The sequence below is a fragment of the Cynocephalus volans genome, chromosome 16 (assembly GCF_027409185.1).
Source record: "Cynocephalus volans isolate mCynVol1 chromosome 16, mCynVol1.pri, whole genome shotgun sequence".
In the NCBI taxonomy this organism is placed as follows: domain Eukaryota; kingdom Metazoa; phylum Chordata; class Mammalia; order Dermoptera; family Cynocephalidae; genus Cynocephalus; species Cynocephalus volans.
Window position 1 is genome coordinate 29,105,510 of NC_084475.1, and position 18,594 is coordinate 29,124,103.

At 41.4% G+C, this 18,594-nt stretch overlaps 1 protein-coding gene across 1 annotated transcript in view; it reads left to right on the forward strand.

Annotated features, from left to right (window-relative positions):
* Nucleotides 1–16,952, forward strand: part of RASEF (RAS and EF-hand domain containing) — an 85,926-nt gene extending 68,974 nt beyond the window's left edge. The window contains exons 16-17 of the mRNA XM_063081185.1: nt 1,852–1,928; nt 16,290–16,952. Coding sequence (XP_062937255.1) covers nt 1,852–1,928; nt 16,290–16,395 — 183 coding nt within the window. The 3' untranslated portion in view covers nt 16,396–16,952. The remainder of the gene's footprint in view (nt 1–1,851; nt 1,929–16,289) is intronic.
* The last annotated feature ends 1,642 nt before the right edge of the window (nt 16,953–18,594 follow it).

Consider the following 18,594-nt stretch of genomic DNA (forward strand, 5'->3'; position numbering starts at 1 on the left):
ATATGGATACACCTTGGGTCAAATTAGTTAATGCTGCAACAGTCTGATTTGATGCTTCTGTCACCAGCACCATGAAAGGACTACTTGGTAGCATGTGTATGTGAACTTTAAAAACAAGTTTCACTTTTACTCTTTCCAGTTGGAAAATCTTATTTTTTCTGGTGGCTGGCCAGTAAGGGGATCTGAACCCTTGACCTTGGTGTTATAACACTGCATTCTAACCAACGGAGCTAACCGGCCAGCCCCCATATTTTCTTGTTTTAAATTTTGGAACTATAAACCAAATGTGGTGCTGTAAACCAAATGTGGCAAACATCAAAACCGGACAATGAAATGCAGAGGAGATTCATTCAACATGTATTTAATTGTATCCACCCTGTGACAAACCCTTTATTATGTGCTCAGTGAAGAGCAGAGAACAAAGCAGTCAGTCCTTGCCCTCCCATAGTTTACTGTCTGGGGAGGCAGACAATCGTCTCATGTGACCCACGTGCCAAACTCTGTCCCATGGCGCTTTCGCCATCTGGCGCTTTCGCCATCTGGCGCTTTCGCCATCTAGCGCTTCCCAGCTGCTTGCCAGCTTACCCCCTCTCCTTGCTTCCCCACAGTGACCCCCACCCACTTGGATCCTCAAAAGCAGTTTCTGCTTCACCCCACAATGTCCTTGGTATAGAAGTCAGCAGCATCACTAATGGTTTCTACTAGAAATACATTCATTTCATGATTTTCATACACATTTTGTGGATCTGGGGGCTCCTGCGTAAAGGGCCCGTGGTGGAGTCTTTGCCCGTTCTCTGGTTCTTCTCTCCCCCTGCTCCAGAGCAGCAGCCATCATGTCCTCTCCTTGTCACAGTGGGTCCCCACTGTTTAACCCACACCCAGGCCCACAGTAAGAGAAAATGTCTTCAATTCCTTTAGTAAGAGAAAAATGTCTCCAGCTTTTCAAACAAAGACACACCAAAATAACTTTAGCAGTTACCTTGGCAAGTTCTGTGCAGAAAATATACAAAATGCAGTGAGCTGTTATGGTAGGAAGACCTAATATGGGCCTTCAGGTTTAGAAAAGACTTAATCTTAACTTCAAGGAAGGATTACTTAAAACTGAGATAGGAGTCAGACTGGTGAAGTGGGGTGGAAGGGGAATGGGGTAACCTAGGTAATGGGAGGAGCAGGTGCAAAGGTCCTGAGGTTGGGGGAGGCCAGGGATGGTGGGAAGTATAGCTGGCAGGGTTGGCCAGGGCATATCAAGTGGGGCCTTGTGGCCATGGGAAAGCATTTGAACATTACCTGAAAAGTTTGAAGCAAGAAAGTGCTATTATCAACGATCACACACATAACTGCTGGGAGGCTAAAGAATAGAGGACTAGAAAATGTCCCGTTGGTTTTAGCAACACGGATGCTGCTGGATCCTGATAGGAGAAGGTGATAGTGTGAAGGAGGGTGTGTGTGAGCTGCTGGCCAAGAGGAAACAAACTTTTCACAGACAGTTAATTCCTGATCTTATGGTTACCTTAAAAGCTATCATTTTTATTTCTCTCAAATAACTTGATAGAGAACATTTGGTAGCATGTGTATGATTGTTGCAAATAACCTTAAAATGTGAAATTTTATATACATTTTTAAATGCAAAATAAAAATCCTCTGACTAGGAACCATTCCTGGAATAACTATGCTCAAACTTATTTCTTTTTTAAGTGTTGGAACTCTGAATTCAATTTCTTAGCTATTAGTCACTCTTAGCATGCTTAACAGGAAACTATTTTTGTTTTATTTTATTGATTTTAAAAGCTAAAATTCCAGTAAACTCGAGGAAAAGCTAAAAAGCTGTTTGTGTCTCTTTCTTTTCTGCAGACCTATGGGGCGTTATTCTGTGAGACAAGTGCCAAAGACGGTTCCAACATCGTGGAAGCTGTCCTCCACCTTGCTCGGTAACGTTTTGCTTCATGTTTGGGATACTGGCTGTGGGACTGAATTTTCACGTGGTCAGTGCATGTGTCAAATTTCTTGACCATAATGTGCAGTTAGAATATATGCTTTGGAAAGCATTGCCTTGTCTTTCTGTCATGGTAGGAGAAGCAAATAAATACATATGGATTGTTGTAAAAACTGGTAATGTTGCTTGTTCACTGTGAACGTTGGTAAAATAGCTTCACTGCCAAACCAAGCAGGTGCATCTGAGGTATCGTTGACATTTCTGCAAAATGTCACCACAAAGCTAATAGTTGACTTGTATGAATCATTCCAGGAACCAGATTTTGAACACAAGAGGCTATTATGAATGCAGCTACATATTATGACATTTTCCTGGGAAAAGGAGAAAAAACCCCAACAAAGCAAATTGTATATCATAGCCGTCTGAAACACTGTCAAAATTATTACCTAGGTAATTATTAAGCTAGGGCAATGGTGTTAGTAATAAATAACATTTTGGGATGTGGATTAAAGTGAAAATTACATCGTTAAAGAACCTGGATATCAATGTGCCTGTTTTAATCCTTGAAGTATTCTTAAGAACTAACAACATTGTCTATTAAATTTACCTCTTCCGGGAGTTTCAAGATGGCGGCGGCTGCTGCGGCTGGCGCGGAGTAGCTGAGGTGGAAAAGGTGGCCACTGGGCCTCAGGCAGCCGGGAAACTTGTGGACCTTCCTCTGGCCATCTCTTAAGGGAGGACTGCTGCTGCTGGCCGGTCGTGGGGGCTCAACGCCACTTTGCCCCCGGCAGGAGAGGCTGCCTCATTTACAGGCAACAGCTTTGAAGTGTGGAGCAGGAAAAGAACTGATTCTTAGCTGCAAAAGTGAGTCTTGAAACAGGGAACACGGCGCCAGGGCTGCTGTGGATGCAGCCAGGATCCCGGAGGCTGGGGCCACACTGAAGGCGGCCAGCTGCCCTATTCAGGATTCGAGGTTTCAGGCCGGCATTAAAGAAGATTCCTGGGAGCGCCCGAGCGGCGCCGCGACTGAACAGCCCGAGGCGGCAGCGCCGAGAACACGGAAGGCAACAAACCAGAGACAGAGCGAGCGCCCGACCTGGCACAGCACTGTGAGTGATCCCTGGCACAGCTCTGTTCGGGGGGTGGATGCCCACGAGGCTCCCGCCTGCACCACCAGGCCACTCACTGCCACGGTGCTGCCTCCATTTTCCCAGGTGCGGGCAGCTCCGCCCCGCTCGGCCATCACTGAGCCCATTTGCTTGGCCTGGCGCGGGGCTTTCCGGACCCTGCGGGCCGACCTCCTCTCCCACTCCCTCCGCGGTTCTCTGGCAGGGCTGGGGGTGTGGGGCGTCCCGACCAGTTTTGGGAGGGCTAGGAAGTACGGGCGGGCCGACTGTCACTCCACCACACCCTGGACTCCGGCCCCGGTAAACTTCCTGTTACTGGGAGGCAGATACCATCTCTGCGACCACCAGTTTGGAAAAAAGCCTAACGAGTTTCTGGTTGGGAATAGTGTGGTAGGAGAGTTCCCAGGTCCGCTTGAACCTGCCAGAGAGCAGGCTGCAGGCGGGCACTAGACTCGGTTTATACCGGGGGGATACAAAGGTGAACAAGACCCGAGAAAGATCTACACAGTGTTACAAAGGCACCCAGAGAGACCGGTCGTCTGTGCCTAGCAGAAACCTGGTAGACTTCCTGGGCGAGGCGGTGCTGAGCAGGGTCTTGAAGGCCCAGCTGATAGACGAGGGTTGCAGAAGACACGCCCCAGCCCAGCACAGTGTGCACAGAGGGGGGAGACGTGCGGCCAGGGAGGCGGAGACTCGACAGAAACCACACACCCGGTGGGGTCGCCACTGCACGATCTAACAGCCTGGGCCAGAGCACACGGAACGGGGAGAAGTCCTGTACAGAAAGTGAAAGCTCAACAGAGATCACACACCCTGTGGTACGTGATCCACCAGCCCAGCAGAGTACAAGCTGACCAGAAAGGTGGATCCCCGGAGAAGCCCAAGACCCGAGGCAACCACACACACAAGACACTAGAGGCCAACTGAGCAGTCACGGCGGGAGCCATACCAAATTGGCAACCACAGCAACATCCTAGTTAGTCATTAGTCTTAAACCGGTGGACTGTGAAACCCCCTGCCACAATGAATAAACACCAAAAAAAAGACACCAGAAATACAAAAAATCAAGAAAGTACACCACCAAAAGTTAATAAATCTCATACTCTAGATCCTATAGAACAAGAAGCCCTTGAAATAACTGACAGGGAATTTCGAGTGATAATTCTAAGGAAACTGAATGAGATACAAGAAAACTCAGCTAGATATCATGATGAAATGAGGAAAAGTATACAGGATCTGAAAGAGGAAATATACAAGGAAATCAATGGCCTGAAAAAAAATGTAGCAGAACTTGCTGAACTGAAGAAGTTATTCAGCGAAATAAAAAACACAACAGAGAGTTTAACCAGCAGGCTTGTCGAAGTTGAAGAGAGAACCTCTGAACTTGAAGATGGGCTGTTTGAAATAACACAAGCAGACAAAAAGAAAGAAAAAAGAATCAAGGACATGGAAGAAAATCTGAGAGAGATATCAGACAACCTCAAGCGCTCAAATATCCGAGTCATGGGTATTCCAGAAGGGGAGGAAAATGGAGATTCCATTGAAAACATATTCAACAAAATAGTGGCAGAAAACTTCCCAGGTATAGGAAAAATCACAGATCTTCAGATCCAGGAAGCTCAACGATCCCCAAACGTATTCAACCCAAAAAGGCCTTCTCCAAGACATGTCATAGTCAAATTGGCAAAACTCAGAGACAAAGAGAGAATCTTAAAAGCTGCAAGAGAGAAGCGTCAAATCACCTATAAGGGAGCCCCAATCAGGTTAACATCAGACTTTTCATCACAAACCCTAAAAGCTAGAAAGGAATGGGATGATATTTTCAAAATACTAAAAGACAAAGATTGCCAGCCAAGAATACTCTACCCTGCAAGGCTATCCTTCCGAAATGAGGGGCAAATAGTATATTTCTCAGACAAACAAAAACTGCGGGAGTTCACTACCACAAGACCACCCTTACAAGAAATCCTCAAGGGAGTACTGGGTTTGGTTCCTGAAAAATAACTACCACTGCCATAAAAACCTAAGAAAAATCTAAACCCGCTAGTACAATAAAAATGGCATTCATGAAGAGAAAACAAGCTAACAAAAACACTATCTACAACCTAAGGAACCAACAAACACAGAAACCAAACAGTAAATCAGAAAGCAAGGAACAAAAGACACCTAAGACAACCAAACAACCAATAAAATGCTAGGAATAAATCAACACCTTTCAATAACAACTCTTAATGTAAAAGGCTTAAATTCCCCAATTAAAAGACACAGACTGGCTGACTGGATCAAAAAGCAGGACCCAACTATATGCTGCCTACAAGAGACCCACCTCACCCATAAAGATTCACACAGACTAAGAGTGAAAGGATGGAAAAAGATTTACCATGCAAACAGAAAAGAAAAACGAGCTGGAGTGGCTATTCTTATATCTGACAAAATAGACTTTAAACTAAAAACCATAAAAAGAGACAATGAGGGACACTACTTAATGATAAAAGGACTGATCCATCAAGAAGACATAACAATCATAAATATGTACGCACCCAATGTTGGAGCAGCCAGATTTATAAAACAAACTCTATTAGACCTAAAGAAGGAAATAGACACTAATACCATAATAGCAGGGGACCTGAACACTCCACTGTCAATATTAGACAGATCATCTAGGCAAAGAATCAGTAGAGAAACACAAGATCTAAACAAGACTCTAGACCAATTGGAATTGGCAGATATCTACAGAACATTCCACCCAACAACCTCAGAATATTCATTCTTCTCAGCAGCACATGGATCATTCTCCAGGATAGATCACATATTAGGTCACAAATCAAGTCTCAATAAATTCAAAAAAATTGGAATTATCCCATGTATCTTCTCAGACCACAATGGATTAAAACTAGAAATTAAGAACAAACAAAACTCTGGAAACTATACAAACACATGGAAATTAAACAGCATTCTACTTAATGACATATGGGTCCAAGAAGAAATCAAGCAGGAAATCAAAAAGTTTATTGAAACTAATGAAAACAATGATACATCATACCAAAACCTGTGGGATACTGCAAAAGCAGTATTGAGGGGAAAATTTATTGCATTAAATGCTCACTTCAGAAGAATGGAAAGATGGCAAGTGAACAACCTAACACTTCACCTTAAAGAACTAGAAAAACAAGAACAATCCAATCCTAAAGTTAGCAGACGGAAAGAAATCATTAAGATCAGAGCAGAACTGAATGAAATTGAAAACCAAAAAACAATTCAAAAGATCAACGAATCAAAAAGTTGGTTTTTTGAAAAGATAAATAAAATTGACAAACCATTAGCATGGCTAACAAAAAAAAGAAGAGAGAAGACTCAAATAACAAAAATTAGAAACGAAAAAGGCGATATTACAACTGATTCATCTGAAATACAAGGAATCATTCGAGACTACTATAAACAACTATACGCCAACAAATTTGAAAATCTGGAGGAAATGGATAAATTTCTGGACACACACAAGCTCCCAAAACTGAACCGTGAAGACGTAGAAAATTTGAACAGACCAATAACAATAAAGGAGATTGAAGCTGTTATCAGAAGGCTCCCAACAAAGAAAAGCCCAGGACCAGATGGATTCACAGCAGAATTTTACCAAACATTCAAAGAGGAATTGACACCGATTCTTTACAAACTATTCCAAAAGATTGAAACAGACGCAAATCTCCCAAACTCATTCTATGAAGCAAACATCATCCTGATACCAAAACCAGGTAAAGATATAACCAAAAAAGAAAACTACAGGCCGATATCCTTGATGAATATAGATGCAAAAATCCTCACTAAAATACTAGCAAACAGAATACAGCAACACATACGAAAAATTATTCATCACGATCAAGTGGGATTCATCCCAGGGATGCAAGGTTGGTTCAACATATGCAAATCAATAAATGTGATACACCATATTAATAAACTCAAACACAAGGACCATATGATCATCTCTATAGATGCTGAAAAAGCATTTGATAAAGTTCAGCACTCATTCATGACAAAGACCCTCTATAAGTTAGGTATAGAGGGAAAGTATCTCAACATAATTAAAGCCATATATGACAAACCCACTGCCAATATCATCCTGAATGGGGAAAAGCTGAAAGCTTTTCCTTTAAGAACAGGCACTAGACAAGGATGCCCACTCTCACCACTCCTATTCAACATAGTGTTGGAAGTACTAGCCAGAGCAATCAGAGAAGAGAAGGAAATAAAGGGCATCCAGATTGGAAAAGATGAAGTCAAACTGTCCCTGTTTGCAGATGACATGATCCTATATATCGAACAGCCTAAAACCTCTACAAAAAAACTGTTGGAATTGATAAATGATTTCAGCACAGTAGCAGGATACAAAATCAACACACAAAAATCAGTAGCATTTCTTTTCTCCAATAGTGAACATGCAGAAGGAGAAATCAAGAAAGCCTGCCCATTTACAATAGCCACCAAAAAAATAAAATACTTAGGAATTGAGTTAACCAAGGAGGTGAAAAATCTCTATAATGAGAACTACAAACCACTGCTGAGAGAAATTAGAGAGGATACAAGAAGATGGAAAGATACTCCATGCTCTTGGATTGGAAGAATCAACATAGTGAAAATGTCCATACTACCCAAAGTGATATACAAATTCAATGCAATCCCCATCAAAATTCCAAAGACATTTTTCTCAGAAATGGAAAAAACTATTCAGACATTTATATGGAACAATAAAAGACCATGAATAGCCAAAGCAATGCTCAGCAAAAAAAATAAAGCTGGAGGCATAACACTACCTGACTTTAAGCTATACTACAAAGCTATAATAACCAAAACAGTATGGTACTGGCATAAAAACAGACACACTGACCAATGGAATAGAATAGAGAATCCAGAAATCAACCCACACACTTACTGCCATCTGATCTTTGACAAAGGCACCAAGCCTATTCACTGGGGAAGGGACTGCCTCTTCAGCAAGTGGTGCTGGGATAACTGGATATCGATATGCAGGAGAATGAAACTAGATCCATACCTCTCACCGTATACTAAAATCAACTCAAAATGGATTAAGGATTTAAATATACACCCTGAGACAATAAAACTTCTTAAAGAAAACATAGGGGAAACACTTCAGGAAATGGGACTGGGCACAGACTTCATGAATACGACCCCAAAAGCACGGGCAACCAAAGGAAAAATAAACAAATGGGATTATATCAAACTAAAAAGCTTCCGCACAGCAAAAGAAACAATTAAAAGAGTTAAAAGACAACCAACAGAGTGGGAGAAAATATTTGCAAAATATACATCTGACAAAGGATTAATATCCAGAATATATAAGGAACTCAAACAACTTTACAAGAAGAAAACAAGCAACCCAATTAAAAAATGGGCAAAAGAGCTAAGTAGGCATTTCTCTAAGGAAGATATCCAAATGGCCAACAGACATATGAAAAAATGCTCAACATCACTCAGCATCCGGGAAATGCAAATCAAAACCACATTGAGATACCATCTAACCCCAGTTAGGATGGCTAAAATCCAAAAGACTCTGAACGATAAATGCTGGCGAGGCTGCGGAGAAAAAGGAACTGTCATACATTGTTGGTGGGACTGCAAAATGGTGCAGCCTCTATGGAAAATGGTATGGAGGTTCCTTAAACAATTGCAAATAGATCTACCATACGACCCAGCCATCCCACTGTTGGGAATATACCCAGAGGAATGGAAATCATCAAGTCGAAGGTATACCTGTTCCCCAATGTTCATCACAGCACTCTTTACAATAGCCAAGAGTTGGAACCAGCCCAAATGCCCATCATCAGATGAGTGGATACGGAAAATGTGGTACATCTACACAATGGAATACTACTCAGCTATAAAAACGAATGAAATACTGCCATTTGCAACAACATGGATGGACCTTGAGAGAATTATATTAAGTGAAACAAGTCAGGCACAGAAAGAGAAATACCACATGTTCTCACTTATTGGAGGGAGCTAAAAATTAATATATAAATTCACACACACACATACCCACATACACACACAAACCGGGGGGGGGGGGGTGGAAGAAGATATAACAACCACAATTGTTTGAAGTTGATGCAACAGACAAACGGAGGGGACATGGTTGGGGGGGAGGGGGGGAGGGAGAAGGGAGGGAGGTTTTGGTGATGGGGAGCATTAATCAGCTACAATGTATATCGACAAAATAAAATTAAAAAAATAAATAAATAAATAACCACAGTTTATTCTGTGTAAAAAAAAAAAAACAAAAAAATTTACCTCTTCCACTTGGTTTTCTGCCACAGATGAAAAGATGATTTTTTACTGGCCTAGAGAGATTAAATATCCAAAAAAAAAAAAAAAAAAGGAAAGAGTAAAAATGTACGTTAATAAAATTTAGGACAATGATATTTAATTGCAGACAAAGTTAAAAACACAATTTGAGGCAGGTAATCCTTTCTCTGATTATTTGTGACACTATATAAGAATCTTAACTTTAGTGGGGGTAATTGGCCTCTTCTGCTAGTGAACTTTGATGGTTACAATACTTGGCGGTATTTTCAATGCTGCTTTTCAGTTAGTGGTTTGGTATTCATAGTGCCTAAGAGAACAGAATTCTGTGCATAGAACGTTTGGAGAGGATCAGGAAACAGGTCCTAGGCCTTCATGCAGCCTGTTGGCATGAGTGTGGCAGGGCCGGCAGATGCCTGGGCTCGCACTCAGCGTCTTTGAGCACTTTCTCCTTTGACATCAGTTCGGGAGAGGTAGCTGCTTCCCCTAGAGCAGTGAAAATCATCTTTGTCTGAAACAAAAACAATGCTAACTTTGAGTGTGACCTAGAACAGGTAGGGAAAAAAAGCAAAGATTCAACTGAATTTGTCTATGATTAATAGGAGAATCATGGGCTAATATCACATTTGTGAAAAAAGAGCGAGAGTAAAACCTTTGTGCATTGGGTCAAATAAGGGATTCCATGCCCCCGGGGGTTCAGAGGGAGCCCCAGCCATTTTGCCAGTCAAGCTACATTCAGTGAAGGAGACAGAATTCAACAAAATGCAGTGTTTGACTTTTCCAAAGATGGAATAACTGCTGACTTGGTCGGTGTCTTTGCTTTTTCACATGGTTGTGTTGGTGTTTCACTCACATGTACCTGAGGATTCCTGGATGGAAGTGATGCTGGGGCTGCTGGGAGTGCAGAGGACCCACAGGTCTTCAGAGCATCTCTGGGCCCAGGGCTCGACCGGAGCTCAGTGCTGCCTTAGCCTTTGTCAGTGGAGGACGGAATCGCTGCTCCCACACTGCAGCAGAGGATGCTGCGGGTCAGGCCTTGCACGCAGCTCCGCCTGCCGCCCAGCAGGTTGAAGGATTGAAAAGTCAGGAGATTCATTGTCCATTCTTCAATCCACTGCTAGCTAGTGACGGAGTCTGCAACAAGTCCCTGTCTTACTTTAGGCATCTCTAATCAGCGAAATGAGGGAGAGGGCTGATTAAAATGATCTCAGAGGTCCTTTCTAATTCTAACAGTCTATGATTCTAACATAATAGCCTGTACTCCACTGAATACAATTGCTATTCAATGCTCAATTGTCTTATGGGGTCATATTCAAGTTAAATAGCTCCAAAGTGCCCCAGTCACACCCAGAGTGCAGAATCGAGTCTTGTTATTGTATCATAAAGATGGGAGAGGCCGTGACCCACCTTTCTGCCCATCTGCTCTGGGGTGGCACGTTGGGTCAGCCAAGCATCAGCCCTGTGTACAGCGTAGCTTAGACACGGGCTTGTGTTTGTTTACATAAGACACCTGGTGTGCAAAGGCTGTTAGATAATGAGGTCACTTCAGCTATGTAATGGTCAGATCATAGTTATTTTTTTAAGCTTTAAACAATCAAAGAAATCAGACAAGCTTCTGTGAATCACTTGTTGTGGAGTGTTTTTTTTTTTTTAATTGTTGTTACTGCATTATGGCCTGGTTCGGGGCCTCTAGTTATGTTAGCAATGTGTCAAATATAAAAATTATAGATAGAGCATATATGTGAAGACTGTAATTGCTTTATACTCTGCCTTCAGATTTGCTTGTCAAAGTACCCAAGTCTTAAATGGAAATCTTACAGTTTCCACAGGCAGAACGATCATTTAAAAAAGTTTTACAACCATTATTAGAAAGTTATGTGTAACGCAAAACACATGAGCTCTCGATGTAGATCTCATAGGGTGATCACAACATAGCCCCTTCTACGCCATGTCATGTCATAAAGCTTGACCTAGAAGAGTATATGGGTTTGCATCTGAAACAGAATTTGCTTTTAAAGGGAAGCCATAAATGTTTGATTGACAACCTGAACTACCCTGCCTTTTCTCGGAAAACCTGTCAATCCTAGGAAAAGTTTCTCCTAGAAATGCAGTTTCCCTACAGGGCTGATGGGTCATCCTTTACCACCACTGAACCACAGGATTTAAACTTTTTGTAATAGATTCAAGTTCAGCAGGCATTTAATTGATCAACAGCCTAAAATTAGAGAAAAACATAAAAAGCTCGGGCTGATGTTATCAGTTAAGTGCAAGAGCTGCGTCCCTTGGATATAAATCTATCTAAAGACTCAGTCATTCAAAATGCGGTTGTTGAGCGCATGGTAGTTTTGGGTGAGGTAACTTAATTTTCCCAGGCTCGAACCTGTTTTAGATGTTTGGAATTGTATGTTTCTGATTTCCGTAACATTGGACATGCTTGCATTTTTGGTGGATTAAAGATGCTGAAGGCCAGATGAAAGACGTGGGTATACACTTTCCCCATAACATTTGCTTTCAGATTCAATAATGTCTGCATTATTATGAGTACTTAGCATGTGCCTAGTCCTGTACTAGGTTCAATAGAGATATCAAGGGAATAAAAGACAGGCCTTGCAATTTAAGATTAGAGAAAAAAAAAATGAAAATATATGACTAGGCAGCTGTATAGTATGTAGCTGAACGAGGCCGTTAGACCTCGCAGAAGGGAGAGATGGGAGTTTTCTTGTGAGGATGCTTTGATTATTATACTCATTTTACAGATGAGAAAATTGGGAATTAGAATGCTTCATCAGCTTTCTCAAAGTGACACAGCTAGTAAGTGGCAGTCGGGACTCCTCCGTACTAACCTGAGTTACTGGCTTGCTGCTTAAATGTTGGCTGTCGGAGGATTTCCTATTGCACACTTCCCGCTTACCCTCTCTCTCTCTCTGCCTAATGTCTTCTATCCCCGTGGCTTCTGGAACCATCTCTAGCTGGTGACTTTCAGTTTCTGCATTTTTCACTCCACCACTTTTTAAATTTCTGTAAGCATATTCTGAACTGCCAACTGGAAGTTCCATAAACATAATGACTCAACATGCCCAAGTCCTAATGTGTAATGGTAACTGTTCCTCATTCTGTAGACCCCTTTCTCAGAATCTACCAAAATTGTAATTAAAATATAGTCACCTGGAGTCAATCTTGTTTCCTTTCTCTCTTGCTTTATCTTCTACCTTCGGTGGGTTCTGCGTCCTGCTGATTCAGGGTCCTCTGTATCTCTCTTGATCCAGGTTATCTCTCTCTCTCTGCTTTGGTTCAGGCCTCAAAATTTCCTCCCTGGCTTAGTGCAGGAGCTTCTGCTGCAGAGTTCCCCCAGATATCAGTTCACCCAGTCATCAGGGTAATCTTTACAATTAAAAATCCAATTAACATTGACTTTCTTGCTTAGAACCCCACATCAGTGTCCGACCTACCGTATGCAGTTCATGCTTCTTAGCATATGACTAGGACTCCTTCAAAGCCTCACCTCACCTACCTTTCTGGTTGAATCTCTTATCTTCATTTCCAAATGAGTGATAATCTGTGGATGCAGCAAACATTGTGCCCAGTCATGGCCGAGCTCTTTCATAACTGCTCGCTGTTTCCAGCACCTGGAGTCTCCTTTCATTAACTGCGGGTAAACTCCTGTTCTCTCAAGAGGCCCCTCCAGCATCAAAGTCTCCCTGAAGCTCCCTTTCCACGAAGCCTGCAACACACTGCACATGTGTGTCAGCAGCTCTCCTGGGACCTTGTAATTCTTTATTTAGACACCTGTCTCTCCCTCAAAGGGCACTAGCTGAGGGTCCCAGAGCCTGGCATAAACTGGGCATTTGTTGAATGACAAAATGACTGAGATTTTGCATTTGGAAGTTGTATTAATTTTTTGTTGTTGCTATAGCAGATTCACAGACCGAGTGGCTTAAACAGAGCACATCTATTGTCCGACAGTCGTAGAGGTCAGAAGTCTGAAATGAGTCTTGTGGGGCATTGTGGATTGAATTGTGCATCCTTCCACCTGCCACCTGTCAGGGGTGTGTGTATTAAATAAGAAAAATGTGAAAATGTATATCATAGCATTTATTAGCTGGCCTACGGCAAGAATTAGTTTTGTTTTTTTGGTGTCCTGCAGAGAATATCTCCTTTCTGGCTCACAGTGCAGTGGTTTTCAAAAGTTAGAACGTATCAGCACCTTCTGAAGCTGCACTGGCCAATTTGGTAACCACTAGCCACTTTTATGTACTAAATATGTACTGGATTTTGAAGACAGTATAAAAATTGCAAAATATCTCATTAAAAATATTTTTATTGATTACCTGCTGAAATAATATTTTTGCTATACTGGGTTATGTAAAATATATTAACCGAATTAATTTCACCTGTTTATTTTTACATTTTAAAAATGTGGCTACTAAAAAATTTAAAATGACATATGTGGATCACATTATATTCCTGTTGAACAATGTTGGCCTACTGGAAATATGTAGATTCCCAGTAGTTTCAATTCAGTGCTCCATAATAAACCATCCCAAAACTTAGTCACCTAAAACAAAAACAGTTTTTAATTTTTTACGATGACCAGAGTTGGATGGATCTCCACTGGAAGGTTCCTCAATGGCTCTTGCTTGGGCCGTCTCTTGCATTTGCAATCAGATGGTTACTGGGGTGGTGGCTCTGGCTGGATATCTGCCACGAGGATGCTCCTCCCTGTGGCATCAGTCCATGTGGCATCTCATTCCCCAAGGCCACTCTGGTGGCCTCTCTCCATTAAGAAACCCTGGACTTCTTAAATGGCAGCCCAAGGCCCTGAGGGGGATGAGGCTAAAGAGGCCAGGCATTATTAACACTTGGGCTTGTAAGTTACAGAGTGCCATTTATCCTATGTCTGTTTGTCAAAGCAGGCGGACAGCCAGCCTTGACCACGGGAGCTGCATGGAGTGGGGGGCAGAGCTCCAGCGACAAGGAGGGGTGAGATTGTGTGGGGACAAGCTGTCACATTCATCTTGTTGAAAGAGGGGCTCCAGGGCCTTCATATTTCACAGGCATCCCAGGGGTTACTTGGAAGGACACTTTCCTAGGGGTCCTTAGTAAGATTTTGGAGAGTAAGACATTTTTAGTCAGTGTTGCCTCTACTGGTTAATTCTAAAAGAAACTTAGGAAGAAGCAAAAGATAGATTTTTTTTTTCTGGATTTTAACTATCCATTGATAGCTCTGTTATCGTGTATAATTAAAGAATGGTTATAAAACATTATACTGGTTATAAAAGCATTACTTGGGGATGGAAGCCAGGCTCCAAAAGGTTGAGGAGTGAGTTGTGTGTGTGGCAGACTGTACAGCACCCTGAAACCTCAGTGAGGGGAAGAGGTGGGTGTGTGTTTGTGTGTCTGTGGGTGTGTGTGTACATGTGCATATGCGTGTGTGCCTGTGTGTGTGTGTGTGTACACATGCATATGTGTGTGTGACTGTGTGTAGGTGTGCCTGTGTGTGTATGTACACATGTATGTGTGTGTGCTTGTGTCTGGGTGTGTGTGTGTGTGTATACATGTGTATGTGTCTGTGTGTCTGTGGGTGTGCATGTGTGTGCACATTCATATATGTGTCTCTGTGTGTCTGCACACATGTGTATGTGTTCACGTGTGTGTGTGTGTGTGTGTGTGTGTGTGGCTGGTGCTCAGAATACAGGTTCTATGCCAGCCTGCATGGTTTGAATCCACTTGTTCAGTCATGTGACCTAAGGGAAATTTCTTTAAAAAAATTTGTTTTAATTGTAACATAGTTGATTGTACATATCTGTGGGGCACAGAGTTGAATATCAGTACCTGTGTGCAATATGTGATGCTCAAATCAGGATAATTAGTATATGCAGCATTACTCAATGTAATTGTTTTTCATGGCCCTTTACCATTCCTCTCTTCCACTCCTCCTTTCCCACCTTTTTGTTCTCTCCTTTTGAAAGTTCAACATATTATTGTGATTTTTCTTTCTTTCTTTCTTTCTCCCTGCCTTCCTTTCTTTTTCTTTCTTTCCTTCTTTTTTTCCTCCCTCCCTCCCTTCCTTCTTTTATTTATTTATTTTTTACTTCCCACTTATGAATGAGGACAGGTGGTATTTCTCTTTCTGGGCCTGGCTTATTTCACTTAACGTAGTTTTCTCTAAGTTCATCCATGTTGCTGCGAATGGCAGAATTTCATTCCTTTTCATGGCAGAGTAGTATTCCACTGTGTGGATATACCATGTTTTCCTTCCCCAGTCCTCTGACTACGGACATTTAGGTTGGTTCCAACTCTTGGCTACTGTAAATAGAGCTGCAGTAGACATGGGAGTGCAGGATTCCTTTTGACATGATGATTTCCATGCCTTTGGGTATATCCCCAGCAGTGGGATTGCAGGATTGTAGGGGAGATCTATCTGTAGTTGTCTGAGGAAACTCCATACTGTCTTCCAAAGTGGCTGCACTAATTTACAGTCCACCAGGAGTATAGGGGGGGCTCTCTTTTCTCCGCATCCTCACCAGCATTTGTTATTCTCTGTCTTTTCGGTAGTAGCCAGTCTAACTGGGGTGAGATGATGTCTCAGTGTGGTTTCGATTTGCATTTCCCTGATGCTGAGTGATGTTGAGAATTTTTCATGTGTCTGTTGGCCATTTGTATATCTTCTATGGGAAATGTTTTAACCTCTTTTTGCTTTCATTTCCTTCCATATAAAATGGGACACAACAAATTCATATGGTGCTTGTGAGGATTAAATAAATCAACATCTAGAAAACATTTAGAATGGTGTTTGTAGATGACTCATGCAAACACTCAGCATTGCCATTTTTATTTCTACAGAGCCATTTGTGGCTTAGTTTTGTTCCTCAGTAATTTTCTCTTTCTCTCTCTTTTTCTCTCTCTTTCTCTAGGGAAGTGAAAAAAAGAACCGACAAGGATGACAGCAAATCCGTTACCAATCTGACTGGGACCAGTTCCAAAAAGTCAACACATATGAAGAATTGTTGCAATAGTTAAATACCAAACATCCTTGGCCTATGAAGCCTTCATTTTCAGAATACTGAATTTGTGAGACTCCTTTGATTCTTCATGGAGCGGTGCATCCTACTGACACTGCCATGGGGAGCGTGAAAGCATGGGAAATCTGAACCGTGCTCTCGGGTCCCTCCAGAGCCTCAGCTCTTCTTTGTTTTATCTCAATGAGTGATTTGGGCCCTCTGGTTAAGAAGACTTGTCTTGTCCCTACAGAGTCTTAAAAGAGAACATGTACATGCTTTTTTTTTTAAGTGGTAAAAAAATCACATGCTCAGATCAAAGTTATAGAAGAAACTTACGAACATGGTATGGTAGCTGACTTTGTAAGTAACCTAGGATGACAATTACTTAAAATATTTGATACTTGAGTATTAGTAAAAGGGGTTCTCCTTCTAGCTTTGCTCTGAACTAGCCTTGTGATATTGGACATTTTACTAGCCCATGTTGGATCCGCTTCTTCATTCATAAAACAAGCAGCTTGGAACTTTAAGCAGTAGGAAGGCGAACACCGTGACCCACAGGTAGTAAGGACTCTAGTTATTCCTACTTTTAAAATATTGGAGTGTTGATTTTCTCTAGCTTCTGAAATAAGAATAAAATTTAATTGAGGAAAAAAGGGTAATGTCTTAGGCTCCAGTGGAAATAGAAAAGTCTATTTTTTTTATGTATAAAGAAAACATGTTTGATACAAAAATAGCTATGTATAAAAAAGGGTATTTTATAATCTTAGAATACCTCTGATGTCCATGGCTTAAATTCAGTATTAAAAATTCTAATGAAACAGGTAAAGCCACATACTACTAAAATACAGAGCCCGGGAAAGTTGACACTCTTCACTTAAAAAAATACACCAGTGAGTGGTCATCAGGGACTGAGGAAAAGGAGGAACTGGGAGTGGCTGCTGATGGGTGTGTGGTTTCTTTGGGGGATGTTCTGGAATTAGAATAGTAGAAATAGTTGCATACCTTTTTGAATATACTAAAACCCACTGAATTGTATACTGTGAAACGGTGAATTTAATAGTATGTGAATTATACTCGTTTCTCATTAAAAAAATTCACTAACACTTAGAATGATTTAACTTTCTGGGAAAGGAAAATATTCATGCTTATTTCAAAGCATGGTATAAAAGCATGCTCTACAATATAATGCATATCTCCTAACTTCCCCTCGTTGTGAGCATGACCTTCCTTAAAATGAACAATGAAAGAAATATTATGCATGGTTTTGGGAAATAATGTCTTTAAAAGAGGAATTGGCATTAAGAAAGGTGAGTCAGAGTCCTTTGTTTCATATGATGGTGACTCTTCATCTCCAGTGACCCGGTTGGTGTTGCTGTCCTGCTAGAACCTGTAGTGCCTCCCAGATTTCCCCACTGAAATGTCTAGGAGCCAAAGGATTCAACACCTGAGCCTAGCGTGGGCTAGAGACACCTGGCTTTCTGTGGCCTGAGTCAATGAGGTCATTTGCAACAAGAGATTTGAACTTGCCTCGATTCATATAGGAACTGGCCCCAAGTGGCTTGCTGAGAAACTTAAATAAAAGCTGCTATTTATGGTATTATGTAAGCTAAAAACCATTTCTTTTTGTTGAATAAAAGCAATTCCATGTAGCAATCTCTCTTCTGATTATGGTTTTTATGATCAAGCCTTAAATTTCCTAAGCTTCATTTTTTAAGAAATGGAAATTGACCAGATACATTACATACAAAGATTATAAATAGCTACGACATCATTTAGCTTTTAAAAGCATGTCTTCTCCCTATTGAACACATCTTGTATTTTTACTGAAAACCTGGATTTATCCTCAGTTAGGTCTACCATGAATTCCTGTTTTATGTTTTTTGGTCCCAGAAAAAATGATTACATTTCTGACCAGAAAGAATGCCTTGCGTGTGGGGAATTGTCAAAAAAAACCAGAGGTGGGGCGGGGTTATTATATTTCTTGGTTATGGCGAAACAAGTTTTGCTATTTCTGTTTGTCTCAGTGGCCTCTCTCGAGCCCGGGTGAGGTTGGATCTGATATATATGTATTGATATATGGGACACGTGTTTCGCTTTTGGTGCAGTTGCACAAAACTGTGTTAGTATGTGTGTTACCATGTTGCCTTTATTTATTTTCTCCAAAGTGTCTCTTAATATTTGTCTTACAGTCTGTAAATAAGAGTATACCTTTAATACA